Source organism: Heterobasidion irregulare, assembly GCF_000320585.1.
Source record: "Heterobasidion irregulare TC 32-1 unplaced genomic scaffold scaffold_07, whole genome shotgun sequence".
In the NCBI taxonomy this organism is placed as follows: domain Eukaryota; kingdom Fungi; phylum Basidiomycota; class Agaricomycetes; order Russulales; family Bondarzewiaceae; genus Heterobasidion; species Heterobasidion irregulare.
In genome coordinates, this window is record NW_009258203.1 from 144,981 (window position 1) to 161,299 (window position 16,319).

At 46.8% G+C, this 16,319-nt stretch overlaps 5 protein-coding genes across 5 annotated transcripts; 3 read left to right on the forward strand and 2 right to left on the reverse strand.

Moving 5' to 3' along the window:
- Positions 1–1,941: 1,941 nt before the first annotated feature.
- On the forward strand, positions 1,942–2,768 carry HETIRDRAFT_482871 (laccase; the record flags this gene model as incomplete). Its single annotated transcript, XM_009550424.1, has 6 exons — positions 1,942–2,172; positions 2,233–2,253; positions 2,307–2,455; positions 2,509–2,532; positions 2,592–2,653; positions 2,713–2,768. 6 exons carry the CDS (start codon positions 1,942–1,944, stop codon positions 2,766–2,768), a joined length of 543 nt encoding a protein of 180 aa, XP_009548719.1.
- A 371-nt stretch (positions 2,769–3,139) lies between these two features.
- Positions 3,140–6,561, reverse strand: HETIRDRAFT_225627 (uncharacterized protein; the record flags this gene model as incomplete). Its single annotated transcript, XM_009549737.1, has 8 exons — positions 3,140–4,715; positions 4,770–5,357; positions 5,425–5,449; positions 5,499–5,669; positions 5,734–5,874; positions 5,928–6,123; positions 6,195–6,245; positions 6,301–6,561. Coding segments are annotated over 8 exons (3,009 nt in total), but the record flags the coding sequence as incomplete, so codon positions are not given.
- A 2,233-nt stretch (positions 6,562–8,794) lies between these two features.
- On the forward strand, positions 8,795–10,834 carry HETIRDRAFT_172019 (uncharacterized protein; the record flags this gene model as incomplete). Its single annotated transcript, XM_009549738.1, has 20 exons — positions 8,795–8,862; positions 8,920–9,001; positions 9,056–9,069; positions 9,131–9,223; positions 9,281–9,290; positions 9,347–9,364; positions 9,421–9,446; positions 9,509–9,534; positions 9,591–9,628; positions 9,699–9,795; positions 9,848–9,863; positions 9,925–9,967; positions 10,026–10,120; positions 10,175–10,221; positions 10,278–10,290; positions 10,345–10,372; positions 10,429–10,486; positions 10,547–10,571; positions 10,619–10,762; positions 10,813–10,834. 20 exons carry the CDS (start codon positions 8,795–8,797, stop codon positions 10,832–10,834), a joined length of 963 nt encoding a protein of 320 aa, XP_009548033.1.
- Positions 10,835–11,908: 1,074 nt separating this feature from the next.
- HETIRDRAFT_172018 (uncharacterized protein) lies at positions 11,909–13,311 on the forward strand (the record flags this gene model as incomplete). Its single annotated transcript, XM_009549739.1, has 15 exons — positions 11,909–11,967; positions 12,024–12,033; positions 12,086–12,103; positions 12,157–12,182; positions 12,238–12,263; positions 12,319–12,439; positions 12,499–12,510; positions 12,562–12,577; positions 12,638–12,682; positions 12,735–12,835; positions 12,894–12,940; positions 12,997–13,009; positions 13,062–13,089; positions 13,142–13,199; positions 13,253–13,311. 15 exons carry the CDS (start codon positions 11,909–11,911, stop codon positions 13,309–13,311), a joined length of 639 nt encoding a protein of 212 aa, XP_009548034.1.
- Positions 13,312–14,341: 1,030 nt separating this feature from the next.
- HETIRDRAFT_321581 (uncharacterized protein) lies at positions 14,342–15,839 on the reverse strand (the record flags this gene model as incomplete). Its single annotated transcript, XM_009549740.1, has 10 exons — positions 14,342–14,442; positions 14,505–14,549; positions 14,613–14,651; positions 14,702–14,800; positions 14,872–14,926; positions 14,988–15,048; positions 15,218–15,248; positions 15,410–15,506; positions 15,559–15,591; positions 15,768–15,839. The coding sequence occupies 10 exons, from the start codon at positions 15,837–15,839 to the stop codon at positions 14,342–14,344; spliced, it is 633 nt and encodes a 210-aa protein (XP_009548035.1).
- Between the last annotated feature and the right edge of the window lie 480 nt (positions 15,840–16,319).

The window sequence follows — 16,319 nt, forward strand, 5'->3', positions numbered from 1 at the left end:
TAATAATTAAAGACTTTTTAATATAGAATTAGTGCTAATATCATGAAATTAGAAACCAATCCAATGCTCACAATGTGTTGCTCCCAATTAGGAAATTAGACACTTTTAGATACTATTAACACTTTTAGATACTTTTAGACACTATTATATATAATCTGGAGCTAATAGAAGGGGGTGGTTTTCCAAATGCACAACTATAATGCAATACCTTGACAGCCCCAAGCCGCTTGCTACAGCCAAATTCATGTAAATCCAAGTTGATTCAAGCCTGGCTGTGCAAGCAACAATAGGAGCCCAAGTGATGAAACAAAAAGATGAATTATAGTGGACTAAAGTTTTTGCAGAATGGAACACCTTTGTCATCAAGGGCCTTGTTCTCTAGCTATGAATGATTGTCGGAGTTGCACTCATACTTACCCGACTTGTTTGTGTTGCTATCGTCGCCACTGCATTGTCTTCATTGTTGGCTTATCTTCATTGTTGTACAAGATATTTGAGCTGCCTTTTGGGTCAAGATTCTCATCTTTAAATGGATTGTGAGAAATCATATATATGAAGGTGGAGTAAGATAAGCTGAGTGTGAAGGTAAACATAAAAGCATTGGGACCAGGGTAAGGAAGTGGTAAGGAGGTAAGACAACACACAAAATCATGTCAAAATGACAAGTTGCATTTGCAAAGACGCATTGCTCACACGTCGGACTTTGAAACACATCTTACTTGTATCCTTCATGTTGAGTGTCGCAAACAAGGCACTTGGTACTATACAGTATGTTGTTATCACTATATGCACTGAGAATCACTTACAATGTCACTATATGCACTCATTTCCACCATTTACCACTGACTATGCTTTCTCCTCCCTTTGTCTTAGGTGCTCTCAAGTTGCACATTAGCTGTTCAAGATTCAGTGATAACTATATGCTTTTAGGCAAGTATTGCATCATACTTTGAGTCAATATCATGATTCTCCCAGCTGAAAGTCGCTGGTTGGCATGGCATGAACAATGCATGTATATCCTCATGTGATGCACACTTAAGCGGTATGATCACATGGGCCAGCAATGCTGCATGCCAGGGTACGAGAAACACAAAGACAAGTTGTACCGTGCATCTGGCTCTTTCTTCCGTCTTCTCACTGTTCACTGATCTTGTCTCCACTGGTATATAGATGGGTATGTGATGTATGTGGCTGAAGTTGCACATGCATAAGGCCCTCCCTGCACAAGAAAACCTCTGCCAGCTTGCAGTTGTTGTATAAGTGAGTGCTTCGGTAGGTTATTGCCTGTGGGCATGCTTCAGAGCCACAAGTGGGTTAGGTGAGATGTTGTGCAACATGGAGGGTATCAAGTGTCTGTGCATTGTGCTCATGTGCATCAGGAAGCCACCAGACTAGCTAAGTTGGCAGGTTCGGGATTTGATGAGCAGAATTGTGCACTGCCCATCTCGTGTTCTGCACGCAGAAAAATTCCTCAATGCAGGTTCTGTGTTGAGAAGCTCATGGGCTCTTTTCTTGGTGCATGCTTCTCTTTCCTACCTTACTTTGACTTTATATCTGACCAGAGCTGTGTGCACTCAATCTTGTATTCACTATCCAGCAATGGCTCTCATCTGAGGACTTTTTCAGACCACAAGCAGCTATTCACGATCCGGATCCACCATGAAGTGCCCAGCAAGAATACAGCCGGCGTGCACTGCCTAGGGGCTGGGACTTTATTTTTCACACCTGTTGTTCTGAAACGACAGACATATGGCTTTATGTATTATTATGATAGCATGTATGCCATAGAATTATAAAGAATTACAAGGTATCTTGATCCTCAATCAACTGCTTAGTCGGAAGGAATCTGATATGACAATGTTAATCCTGCTGAGATTGGCCAGACTGACCAGATCTCGTCAGACTGGCCAAATCTCATCAGACTGTCCAAATCTCGCCATAATGGCCATTTTCATGTTACCCTTCTCGACACTTACAAGACCGGTGGCACCTGGCGAGGCTGTGTCACTACCCCCTGCTTACATAGCCTTCCCAGGCTGTGTCTGGCCGTGGAAGATCCGCGCGCTTTTCCTGATGAAGGCGTCTGATCTTTTGCCTGCTGGGTCTATCTATGGTCTGGAAACTGGCAAGTCCGTCGAAATATCTATTCCCGGAGGCGCTGTAGGAGGTGGAGTAAGTCTGGATACATCCTATTATGATACCCGCCAATGACTTGATTGTATTCCTCTATAACATCCTATTCATTTGCACGGTGTAAGCCATATATACAGCCTTCGCATAGTATGATTTATTAACATGTTTTTCAGCATGCGTTTAATGTTATTCGTAGCGCTGGCAGCGATACTTACAACTACGTCAACCCTGTACGCCGCGACACTGTCAATATTGGCACCACTGGCGACAACGTCACGATCCGTTTCCAAACCAATAATCCCGGACCTTGGTTCATTCATTGGTATGTTCCGGATAGGCGCACTTTAAATTGTTGTCTCGCTGACCCATCTCCAGCCACATCGACTGGCATCTCGAGGCGTAAGTCAATACATCTGATCCCTCCCTGCTAGGTGCTCATATGATTTTCTCTTTGAAAGGGGGCTTGCCGTCGTCATGGCTGAAGGCATTGAAGAGACGAACACCACTAACATCGTTCCTGGTATGTTCTCAATCTGCTAACTAAAGAAACAAAAATGATTGAACTGATGTCGTGTACAGCTGATTGGAGCACCCTCTGCCCTGTCTACGACGCTCTCAATGCTTCCGATCACTAGGTTGGATGCACATCTCGCACGCTGTATCTTCCTGTGTAAGGTGCAGTGTAGTCGGGCGGTAGTAGTTATCGTTTTCTTCTATCTCCTACTGTTGTGAATGGGGACCTGGGCTTTTGAATAAAAAGTAACTGCAGTAACAACTCATCTCGACCTTAACGAGCACCTTGGTTTCGACGAGTTGAGGAAACCTCTGGGAGGATGTCTCAAATCCCACGCATAGTTATATTAACTTTTCATGGGACTCAAGACACATCATCTTCGACGTCTGAAAACAGAGGTCGTTCATCGTCAAAAGTCGATGCCATGTCATCAATCCAATCCCAGAGATGCGCAGATGTAGGATCTGTGTTGCCTGTTGTTTTTTCAATGTCGGCGCCGTTGGCGATGAGGAGTTGGACTATTTCTTCGTCTCCTATATATCTGGCTGCGCCAAGTGCAGTTCCGTTTCCTCCTGGATCCTCCGCGTCTACATCTGCACCCCCCTCCAAAAGTAGCTGTACAACGTCTATATGGCCTCTCAGCGCCGCGGCGTGTAGGGCATACCGACAATTGTCCCCTCCTTCGGCGTTGACATCTGCTCCTCTTTCTATTAGCAACTGCACTGTCTCTTTATGACCACAACAAGATGCCGCATACAACGCTGTTCCAAAATCTCCTCCGAACATATTGACGTCCATGCCCCTCTCCAACAAGAGCCTCACTATGACCGTGCTGCCTGCGAAAGCCGCTGCCTGCAGCACATTTCCAAAACACCCTTCCTGCGAATCTACACTTGCGCCTCGTCCTAAAAGCAAACGGACGATGGACTCGTGGCCACCCGCCGCGGCCGCTTGAAGTGCATTTCCAAAATATCCTCCTTGCGCGTTGACGTGCGCGCCTCGAGTCAATAGCACCGATACAACAGGTTCATGGCCTTTGTGAGACGCTGCCTGTAGCGCGTTCCCGTAGTCCCCTCCGCACACATTGACGTCTAATCCCCTGTCCAATAGTATATTGACAACACCTTCGTGACCACCATAAGACGCTGCCTGTAAAGCATTTCCTAAGGTGCTTCCTTTCGCCCCTATGTCTGCGCCTTGTCCTAGCAAATGCCGTGAAATCTCGACCCATCCGTATAAGGCAGAATAATACAGTGGATTGGGGGTTTCCTCTGTATCGCGCTCCGAGGAGAACTGCGTCATGTCATTGGGACGAGGATCTGGATCTTTGACTCTGATCCAGTTAAGAAATTGTTCACAGCGCGGATGGTGAAGAAGCTCTAAGGCTAATTTCCGCAAAGGAATACAAGCCTCTGCACCGCCTGCCTGGAAGTGCTCCATCCAATGCCAAGACGCATACGGTGACAACGCAACTTCAGAGTCACGATGTGTCATCCTGTTAGTGTCTGATCCATCCGGACCATCGAATCGCAGGAGATAGGCAATACAAGTCAAACCCATACTTCGGTGTGCCAAGCCTGCATTGATACCATAATTCCATGCCTTGCCTGCTTGTATCCGTTGTGAGATGAGAAACTCTTGTACGGAGAAATGGGATGGTCTCAGTATCTTCCCGAAAGAGCTATGAGCGGGGTCAACAGGTGATGTGCTCCAACCAAACATGCCCCGAGTCACGGTCTTCGACGACAGTGAGACTAAGCTTCCGCAGAGTGTCAGCACGTCCTCGGGACTGCGAAGTCGGCGACGAGGTTCATAGCGTGCAACAGTGAGAGAATCCTCTTCGATAGTAACGACTTCAGCAATTTCCTGTAGCGTCATAGGGGATGCAGAGAAACAGAGAAATTGCAGGATTGTATGAACTCTGGGCTGGTGATCTTCCGGAATATTCTGAAGTATGCGTTCATAGGTTGCGTCCAACGTCTTTGGAAGGCCTACTAGGGCCGCCTCGAGGTCAGCGTAGGAGACACACATCCTCAAAGTATCGAGTTGACAGCGAATCCATTGGAACCTAGAGTGCTGAGTGAGTTGTTCGCATGGAAGCTATCAGATAAGATGAACTCACATCCCACAAGCACGCTCGAGGAGAGTCTCACTTATCATCGCCTTTTCTTCAGCCCCCCACTTTCGAAGGGAAAAATCACGACTCAAAAGACTGTCAAGGTACATTTGAATGTCTTGATTAACGAAGCGAGCCTCAGTCTGGAGGTCGAGTCGCCAATCAACTTGGGATGCGATGGCGTCCTCGATTTCCAATACCGATCGGCTTGTGACCAACGTGCGAAGACTCGCAAGACCCCAGTCTTTCATTTGAGACAAAAATTGCAGAAGACTCGTCCGTTCCAATCCAGCACACTCGTCAAGGGCATCAAGCACAATGAAAGTGCGGTCAAAACAGGCAGCCATTTCCTTGAGTACCATGGTCAGATCATCGTAACTGGGCTGCTGGGTGCCATTGTAGCATCTAGTATAGATGTTCTTGACAGTAATCGGAATGGTTCCGTGGCATTGAGCCACGAGTTGGGTGATTAGAGAATTGATAGCAGCACGAAATAGCATCTTTGCGTGATCGTTGAAGTCAAAGTAGAAATAGGCGACGGCCACAGATGCGTCTCCGTGATATCGGTGTTGCAGAGTATCGATGGCCTTGGAGCTGCGTTCAGTGGAACAAGCATTGACATCAGCGGATGATCCAATGTGCGAAGTCAGTGATGCCTTACCATAGGACTGTTTTCCCATTGCCAGCTATCGAACAAGCGTCAGAAACAGTCTATCCCAGCGATCAACGACGCACGAATACCACGAATCCATATAAAGGAGTTGGGGTCCTGCGTCCAATTTTGAAAATCATCTCCGCCAACGAACCACTCGCCAGTTCCACTCTGTCGTATGTGAGAGGCTGTGTTGTGGTTTGTGGATGGGTCAGGTGGACTGAGCCACGCGCGAATTTTTGTTTCAAACTCGTCTACGTAGAATATCGAGGTTATCAAGACACCCGGAAAACGTTTATTCACACAAAGAAAGCACACCTCGAAGTTTGTTGACTATCTCTGTGGTGTTCACCAAGGTGACCGTAGTAGCCATTTGGATTTCCTGGTTCGACAATCCTCTTAACTTCTCCAATTCGCCCTTCACATCATCCATACCAACGAGCCCCCTGAAGTAGTGAGCTAATGAGGGTATCACCGTGTAACTCTTTGAACACTGCCATCAAATTGCTCACTAAGACGATTTCGCTTCATAAATTTTGTGAATATTCCGAACGTCCTCAGCATTTGTGATAGTATCTCGACGAAGATCTTCCGCATTGGTGCTGTGACATCCTGTTGCATATAGACCCGCAAGCGATCGAGGAAATTTCCCATCTCCTCAAACACATCGATGATCGCATCATATTTAGCGGTCACATTTTTGGCCGCCTGCGATGGTGCCGTGTCAGAAGTCGTGTCAGAAGCAGACCCTCCAAAGGAGCATGTCGCAAAATACTCACTCCAAGTAGTACGCGAATGGCGACAAAAATTGCTTTCGATGGTAGAAATGTCTATAGATGTTGAGTTAGTCACCAGCGATTGTCGCAACACAGTCGCAACACTCACCAGTGCCGTGCCTTCCCCGGCCGCCTCAGAGAACAGAAGTACCAGTTCTAATATAGGCTTGAGAACTCTCCTGATCTTTTCTCCCTTGCTTCGATAATGTTTGAAAGTACGTTGTTTTTCATCGATGACCGCGAGAAGCGCATCGGGAGAATCGGCCTCGAGTGGTGTCGAGGTGGGATCCTTGTTGGTGTCGCTCCTGTATTCCTCCAGTGCCAACGCCCAGATAGCAGAAAATCGAGTGTTCGATTCAGATTCTGCCATATACACGTGCTATGTGTGAGGTGAAGAAACAGGTTTTTGAGGTCGACCACGAACCAGGCCGGCATTCAAGATTGTTCCACGTGAGAGCACGGGAGCAAGCCTCCGCGCCTTGTCAGGAATCGCGTCAACAAAAGACCTCAAAACACCCTCTGTTCTCAGTTAACTTATGGATTTTGTTTGACCTTTCCACCCACACTCCCTGAGCATGTACTCTCTGCTCTTCTTCAATCACAAAATGATATGGATGGCCGTTACGCTGCTTATCTATACACAGGCCTCCGACTCGTTTGACCCTCTAAACTGAATGCGCGCCATTCTCGCTTCCAACCGCAGAACTCTCATGGACCTGGGTGCCATTTGAATCGTTAAATTTGGAACGGTCGTGCAACTCATCGCGGCTTCCAAATGAAAGGGGGATTCCGTTCCTTTCAATAGTGCTCAAGATCGTGAGTGATTTTTTCTTTGAATTGAAAAAAATTAGCTATGTATGCTGTCATATTCTGGTGATGTTTTAGGGCGATGTTCGACAAATGTTTATCTCGCCCACTGACGCCCTCCTTTCCGGCAGTCTTCAATCATTACTTCTGGTTTGCCCACAATCTGCGTCCTCGTGCCCTCTGCGGACAGCCACGCGATCTCAGCATTCGTGTCTACCTCCTCATCATCCAGCCCATCGCCCCTTTTTCAAGGCACGTAGTCTCTGGCATCCACGACTTACACGATATTGCTGAACAGCTCAAGGATCAACGACTCGTCAGCCTTCTTTTTGACCGGAGTCTGCTATGCTAAATGTCAAGTTTGGTTATCGGAAGGCTATGGCTCGACATCGTGAGCACTTGATCTATAAGGAGCTGAGGCGTGTCATTCCGATTACGCCTCGCTCGGAGGCGCCATTACCAGCCTGCTCTGTGTGTCGGCCAATGTCATGGACGCGATCGGAAGCGGATCGGACGTCTTGATTATCGTCACCGTCATCTACGACTGATTTCTCATAGAACATCCTTTCGCTCCCTGGGTTCCTTCCTTCATCCTCCTAAACAGGGAAATTGGTATGAGGATGAGCCGCTTAGCATGCACACGTTTATCGAGGTATGTACATCCTCAAAAGGCTCTCTTCAGCTGCCCGAAAATAGCTGGTATGGGTGACTTTACCTAGATCATTCGATCCAAGGATTCCAGGCTGCAAACTCGACACTGAATCTGATCTGGGGCCGGGCGTCGTGCTCGTACAACAGTTCAGTATTGATACCATGGCAAACACACAGTACGATGGGAACGATCACATTTTCTTTCGGGACTGAAAATAGGGCGGGTGTATTAAGTATGCCATGGCAATGATTTAACAGCTCAGTTTCGGCGCTGTCGCGGATCCGTACGTACTTGCACAAACGGTAGTGGACTTCTAAACTCAATTGACAACGCGAGGGCAGCAGGACGCCCACATTCTCTAACATCTTTTGTCTTCTGTTTTCCACAGCGAATTCCTTGCGAATCTGTTGGCCTATCTCTACAATATCCGTGATGCTGCCTTGTAATGAAAAACGGACAGCTTTACATCGACATGATGCAGTAAAGTGTATGCGATCCAATTGCACGCGAATTCTTCCGTTGTTACATGCCTGACAATACGCCGCCAGTCCTGACTCTGGGCGCGCGTGATGTCGGACGCGGGAAGTGTCTTGGGTAAGTGGTTCTTTTTGCTGATACAACTGGCTACCATTATTCATAAAATAGACGCACAGTAAATTCTCCGATGGCGTGCGCCTGCCACACTTCGTGGTCCCCGAGACGCCCTAAAATCTTTTGTGCAATGGGCCTCTTCGGAGCTCTGACAGGAGAAATCCGGACTGGAAATTGGCTCCTCCTTTGTTAACACTTCCCTTGAACCATTGTATCACAGCCTCGTCTGATGTCGACCAGATGGGAGCTTTATCACTGCTATCCTACGATTCATCCTCCGACATTCTATGCCCTCAATCAATGACGGCTTTAACCCACAGATACTCCACTTATTTCATTTGTAGAATGTAACCCTTTGTCAGGGCTAGTTGACAACCGGTGTTTCTCGTTAACGACCCAGAAGATGATATGTACGTTTCTATTTATTCAGATTCGCCGAATCATATGCCTCCGTCATGTGTGCATCTGACCTATAAAGCCGACCTGAGTCCTTTCCACAGCGGTCTTCATTGAAGCATTTTTATCGACTCAAATCACCAGATCGCTCACGACCATGCCTTCTCTCCTTCCGCTAGACAGTCTGCTTGGCGCTGCTTATATTGGAGTGATCGTGTCTACCGGGTGAGTTTGCTCTTCGACAAAATCACCATTCTGCGAAACTGCTATGCCTCTGTCCAGAATATATGGCGTGGCCTGCCTACAAGTATATTTATATTACACGCAACATTGCGGCAACGATGGCCGATTCCTGAAGGCTTTCGTCAGTTCTGTTCATGGTCGTATGCTCCACTTTCGAAACTAACATCCCTCCAAGGTTGCCATTTTGACGTAGGTCCATTGCGTCCGCTCCGTGGATCTCAACAAACATCACTCTTTTCTCTCTTTCAAGGCCCCTCGACACTTTCCACGTCGCGCTCTTAGCGCACTTCATGTATACCTATACGATCACCAATTTCGGGGATTATAGGACCCTCGCCCCTTTGTAGTAAATGTCCCTACTCTGCTCGCTCGGTCTTCGCGTTGACTATCTTTGTTGCAGGAGCTTCTTGGTGCGTAGATTAAGTCAACGACTCGTTCGTCTCTCTTGACTAGCTGACTTTCCTAGATCGACATTGTGATAGGGGTACGATCCGTATTCAGCCTTCCATGTAACCTTCGATTAATGTTTAACGCTGACAGGATCTGTTGAGTGTCTTTGTGCAGACGTGAGTTTTCTTGTCAGTCTCACATGTCGACGGCTCTGGGCTCGCTAAAATCGTCCCTTGAGGTTCTTTGCATATCGGATATATTGCCGTGCGTCTCTTTCTATCTATTTCAAATATTTGAAGTAAGGACCGACATTTTTGAAGTAAATGGGAATCGCAGACCAATACTACCTGCCTTGATAGTATGTGTCCGTTGACTTGGTATCTGCGCCGTCATTAATCACCCGCGCAATACCCACAGTGCGTTTTGAGCCCCGGACATCTATGTTCGCAACCTCAGATTTCTTGGGACGACCCAAGGCTGATGAATTCAACATCACGACAGCTGGCTCGCTTGGTGAGGTCTCAGGTCAATATTCGATCTTTGTGTCCTTATCATCCGTTACTTTCGACCTTGACAGGTTACACGGCCATTGGGTATGATACCTCCGTCCGGGCTCCTTTCATCGCTCTCACCACTGTGATTCATCGTCTATAGTTTCAGTGCTTCAACATTTTTCATTCAGCGCCCTAGGATTTTGGTCTCGTCACCCAGTACATCATCTTTGAAACTCTACTGACTTTGTATACCAGCCGTAGACCATCATTTCAACTTCAGTAGAAATTGCTTGTGACGCCCTCATTACGGGATTCATGATCTACCACCTTCGCAAGAGCCGTACGCAATTCGAGAGGTGTTTCTCCTTGTCTCACCTGCAACCTATTCTCGTCGACTCATTGTTCGTCAGAACGAACCGGGCCATCAGTCTACTAATTATTTACACTCTGAATACGTGTGAGCGTCCTCTGCATCTCCGAGATAGCACTGGTTGAAATCCCTTCAAATTGAAGCATTGTTAACAACGTAGTAGCGTTGCCTTCCTCTCACAATCTGGCTTCATGTTGATAATGAGTGCAGGATATTCGCTGTCACTTCACTGATCACGGTAAGATAGGGGGTCGATATCCTACGCTCTGAACAGCACTGACCTACCTTATCAAGTTCTTGACATTGCGTCATTCCCTCGCCTTCACCGTGTTCTTCTTCATCTTGATCCGACGTGCGTATTTCCAGATTGCTTTAGTCACTTGTCCTGCAATCGGATTGACAACTTTTCTAGTCTATGTCTGCTCGTTCATGTCTTCGTTCGTGTATCTTTCTCTGTTCGATTATCCTCTGACCCGTCCTTTAGCCTGAATTCACGAAGCTTCGTTCGACAAGAGCTCAACGGCAAACAAGATGAAGTAATCACTCTGTCCAGATTTGCTGCAGCGGAAGCGCGATCATCTTCACAGAGGGATGACACTGTCGGTAGATCGGTGGACAGTCACAAAGGGTTAGGATGGTCACATTCGATGTTGCATCATGCTGATAATATCACTACAGAAGATCAAACCCAGAGGTTTAATTGTTGCCCAAGTGGTCTCCTCAATGATTATTAGACACATGGTGCGTTCACTGGCATTAATAAAGATTAGTTGACGTCAAACACTGTTCCCTCCAGGGTTCATGGATCGCCGTACATTTCGTCCTACAACTTTGTATTTATCAGCCTACTTGCCAAACCAGATGTTACCAGGACTTGCTAGTGAGCTCAAGCACCTCTTGACACTTATGCAGTAGAAGCTCGCTACTGGCGCGTAGATGTACAGCGATGACTGTGCAGTTCCCGATAACGGTCGGGGTTTGAGGCTCAACATCATATGCAGATGTGGATGTCACTCTTTTACGACATCGATGAGCTGTATTCTTGGTGCGTAAATGATATCTCTCACGTAGAGAACGCCTGATAGCTCTTGGAATGAATGCGTTGTTCGCTCGCGTCGCATGCGGCATCTCACTACATACCGTGCGTCGGTGTTTTGCAACTCATATGCTCAGGATCTAAGGCGGAATTGAATAGGGATTAGGCTCACATTGAGTCTCATCATATGATGTGACCCCTGTCAGATCTTTTCGATCATCCATTTTCTCACTAACAACCTTGTTTGAATGCATCGTACTCACGGTACGCATTCTTCGAACAGTCCTTCTGATCATCACTGTGTCGTATTTCTGACCCATAAAGCTCTCTTCGTCCTAGTCCTCAGCCCTCTACAGCCATGCCTTCCCTTATACCACTCGATAACCTGTTGGGTGCTGCTTTTGTTGGAGTAATCATATCTACTGCGCAAGTAGTTCACCACGTTCATCTGTTCCCATCAATCTGACGAGGCCATCCTCCCTCTACAGAGTATATGGCGTGACGTGCCTACAGCTGTACTTGTACTACACGAAACATTGCCAGCATGATGGTCGCTTCGTGAAAATATTCGTCAGTTTGTTTCTCTCTACTCACATGTGCCATATCCGATCTTAATCCTTGAACTGTGCCCTTAGGTCGCTGTTTTGATGTGAGTGTATCCTCAAAATTACACGAGTGTCATAACACGCCTCCGTCAGGGTTTTCGATACCCTCAATCTGATTTTTTGGGCGCACGTTATGTACCACTACATGGTTACCAATTTCGGAGATTATCAGGCCCTTGTCCCGAACGTGTGGTAATGTACCTCGCAATTTCCGGCTTACTCACGATAATAATCATCTTTTACTGCAGGAGTATATTAGTGTGTTGACCTTGCTAGCTACGGCTCTCAATACTCAGTTAATATTGCGCAGATTCAGGTCGTGATAGGGGTTCGAGCGTTCTAACAATCTCCCAGGTGGTCATGAATTGACGCTTCTCACAGCACTTGCTGAGCAGCTGTGTCCAATTGTGAGCACGGTTGGTTTGTCTGTAGGCGATGCTAATGACGGATCAATTCTGCTAGCTTTTTCGCATACCGAGTCTACCGCTGTGTGTTCGTCTCAATTCTATGACTCGCAAGGGGGTCTAACATCTCTGTTTGTAGTGAGCAGGAAGCGCCTTGCACTTCCGGTGATTGTTGTAGGTTCCTCCCCAAGATGTTTCTGCACGGACAAAGCCATTAGTATTATGATTTTTCTAGTGTATCCTGAGCTTGGGACAATTGTGTTTGTGTCACCTTGATACTTTCAACTTCCACGGTTGACAAAACACAATTTTTTGGCAGCTTGCGCGACGGGTGGCGTGACACTCTAGCATTCCAAAATTCTATGTGCTGATCCTCACATAGGTTTCGTAGTCACCGCGTACGCCAACTCTGGTTTTCACTCACATCTCTAATCATCATGCCCACCTCTGCCTCCCAGTTTTCGCATGACAGCATTCGCCGAATCTGGTGCAGATATAGCTCCGTGACACTCTGATGAATCCCCTTTTGAGAAAACCTAACGTCTGATATTTTAGCCGTGGACTACTGCTTCGATCTCCTCAGAGATTGCCTGCGATGCGTTGATCACTGGTCTAATGATTTACTACCTTCGTAGAGGGCGCACGCATTTCGGAAGGTGTGTACTAATCCGACCCTTCTCAAGCAACTACACTTACTGAACAAGCGGTCTACAGAACGAACAGAGCAATTGACTTGCTAATTGCATATGCATTGAATACTTGTAAGCCTCTACCCTAGAAGCCTATGCCATTGACTGACAAATTGACCGTGGGCAAGCTCTCCTCACAACGTATGTGCAATCACTCTCTCGCAATCACATTTCTTGTTCATCATTTCCGCAGGATGTTCGCTATCGCTACTCTGATCACGGTGGGCTATCCGATCAACATCTACTGTTCATACTACTTACCACCACATATAGTTTGTCACTATGGACAAGACCCTGGTATATACACCGTTCTTCATGATATTGGTTCGACGTAAGTGTGCGGTCACTTACTCTACTTCAGTCTTCCAACTGAATTTTCTGAAGTTTACTCTTGTTCGTTTATGTCAACGTTCGTAATAAAAAATCATCTCCGCTGGTCATAGATAAGTAACGGCCTCAATTATCTAGTCTCAACTCTCGAGACGTCGTTCGACAAGAACTCGACGGCTTGGGTAGTGAAGTCGTCGATTTGTCTAGGTTCGCTGCAATGGAGGAAATGGGATCTCGGCTTGGAGAAGAAGCGTCCTGTGAATGCACAAGAGAATGGTCAGTGGCGTCATCTCGTAAATCATATACCTCTCACAGTAACTGTTCAGAGAGTCGCCTTGTGACCGACGAGTCGCTGATGCATGGACCTCTTCGCACACGTATAGTGCAGCATCTCGGACATTACCGTCACAACTCAAAGTTCTTGAACTGGCTGGGAAACCTTCCGGTCGCTGATCGAGAGGTGCCATTTGAAGACGCTTTATCTAAATCGATGATCATTGATGGTACGAGCGATAGCGATGATGAAAAATGATGTTGGCGACAGGACTTGTGGTGAACAGAAGCTGATACTTGTTTGTGGTCGTAGAACAGCCGCCTTCTGAACAGATATTTAGGAAGTCTCTTGATAGAGCACCTCATCAGTATTGTGAACGAAGAATTCTGAAATGGCATAAGGAGTGCATTGAAACAAGTAAAGGGGTTGCATCACAGGATAATCATAGTCTTGCCACGACCTCAATCTGTCCATGATCTGCGACATCGGTCGAATGGTGGAGCTCCTCCATGTCAACGCCCTCCTCCGTGTCCGTACTTTGACTGTTGATAACCCGCGCCTCGAATATCATGCCTTGCGAAATGTGAGATGTATGAAGGCGGTCGGCATGGGTGGAGTATTGAGTGCTGTGGTCGGCCACCGAGGTACGGATGCGGAGGAGCAAGCGGCAACATAGAATGCTGTGAATTATGCGAAGGAATCTATCGTAGATTGAGCATCGATAAGGAAGTATAAGTGAGGCTCACAAACATGCCAAGGAAGTCTAACATCTCCGTCTGTTCCATGAAATCAGAACATATATCAGATATCCTTTGTTCCAGGACGCACCGGAGCTAGAAGCAGGGCGAGGACAGCCCCCAAACTAAGAGCTATATTTGCGAGGCAGATCTCTTTGTTAGGAATGCGGCCGGTATGATTGAATTGTGCCCCTTGGAGGACGTACGCAAGAGACAGACATAGAAAATGATGCCTTTGATCATCAAAATCTTTCCATCAAGAATGCCTCGAAAATGGATGCACGATTTCACTCACCATCGCGGAATAGGGTGAAGAGCAGAGGGCTCTCAGATTGACGGGCTGCGTATATGTAACCGGTGTCCGAAGGTCAAACGGTGATTATTATGCAACCTCCATACGCACTTAGCTGGAGTGCCTTGCGAACCGTGAGGAGCACGATTACTACGATGATGTAAGTCTTGCGCATTGCGAAAACCGCTTTCTCTGCACACCTGTTTCATGGAATAGTAAGGAAGCAAATGAAACGAAGACAATTGGGTCTGCGTGAACAATATAACATCCAGGTATTAATGGTGAGGGGGGTTTGGCGACTACAGAAGTCATGTCGATGGACACATCAGCACCAGTAGAATGAGCATAGGATATATAGGTTGGTACGAACAGACCAGAGAGTCCATCCATTTTACAAGTATCCAAATGTTGACAGAAACCCAAATCTATGCCATGGAGGAATTAGTTAGATAAGTGCCCAAAACATAGATTCAACAGATTGCATACAGCCCACAAAGAACCTAAGCTCGAAAGTATCTTTTTCGAGTTCGCATACAGGGCGTAGGTCCTGAATATCAATATGACTGGGGAATTCTAAGGCTTAGAAAAACTTGTACAACAGATTTAAATGCAATGCCCTCACGTTCCGAGGTTGCCAGTCCGATGCCCATAGAGACTTTGCGAGGAGCATAATGGTAAGCGAGTGAGATGAGACCCGACACCAAGCGTGTGCACACCTGTTGCGACATCGAAAGTTGCGTGGCACGTCTTTAGGGTAAAAAATGAATGATCAGTAGCTACGTGTATTTTCAAGAGGAACGGGACTTTCCTTGAAGGCTGACTCCGAGTATGCATTCTGCGTGAGCTTCTCTGTTATGGACTCAATGAAGAACTGAACAGCGAATGCGTAAATGCAATTTGTTACGAACGTTTAATCGACAAGCTCATGTCGAGAACAGGTGTGTAGCGGCTCAGCAAATACAGAACTTTTGATAAGTTCCAAGGAGAGTTCCATATCATAGAGACCTATAGTCGATTAAGTTCTGTCGTATCAAACGAGATGAGGATAAAGCCTGACCTCCTGATCTAGAAGCATCGCCCACTCATAGCCCTGTCGAGGAAAGAGAATTTAGAGATGAGTCTATCAGTCGATGATAAAACCAGGGATTACAAGGAGGGTGGCGCTGACGACTGAGACAAACGATGTGAGTTGTGTGAAACGCGATTTGAGTGCTAAAGACGAAGGCTCTGACCATGGACGTACTAGGAATCTGTCAGTAGACAAACCTGGATGTTCGAGCAAAAGAGACACACCCCGACAACACGCAAGTTGAAAACGGATGATGCAGGGTTACTCATGATGGACTGCGGTATGCAAGCAAACTACGAAAGCCACTAACGTGTTGGCTTCAGCCCGTAGTGAGAGTCAAAGAGGCTGGCAGGGATGTTATGCAGAGACATGGGCATATATACAAACACACAAGCCTAAAAAATTCATCTTGTAAGTCCGCAAAATGCATCAAAAAAGGGATTTCAGGTATCAGCATTGCCCAAGAGAGAATGCATCAAGGGTGGAGAACTGCGACGGAGGCGTTAATCATCATCGTCGTGATGGTGATTGGGCAAGATGTCCAAAAAGCGAGTCATCCGAAGTTTAACTGTGCGATGCGATGCATTCTCTTATCGATCAGACATGGCAACTCCAAGCGTGATAATGATCTGAAGTGTGCGTTGAGCTGTTTCCCCACTCTGACATCCTTCCAATATTGCACGAAGAATGATCATGAGCTGAAAAAGGAAGTAAATAGAAGTGGCCACACACCTTCATAGCATGCAGGT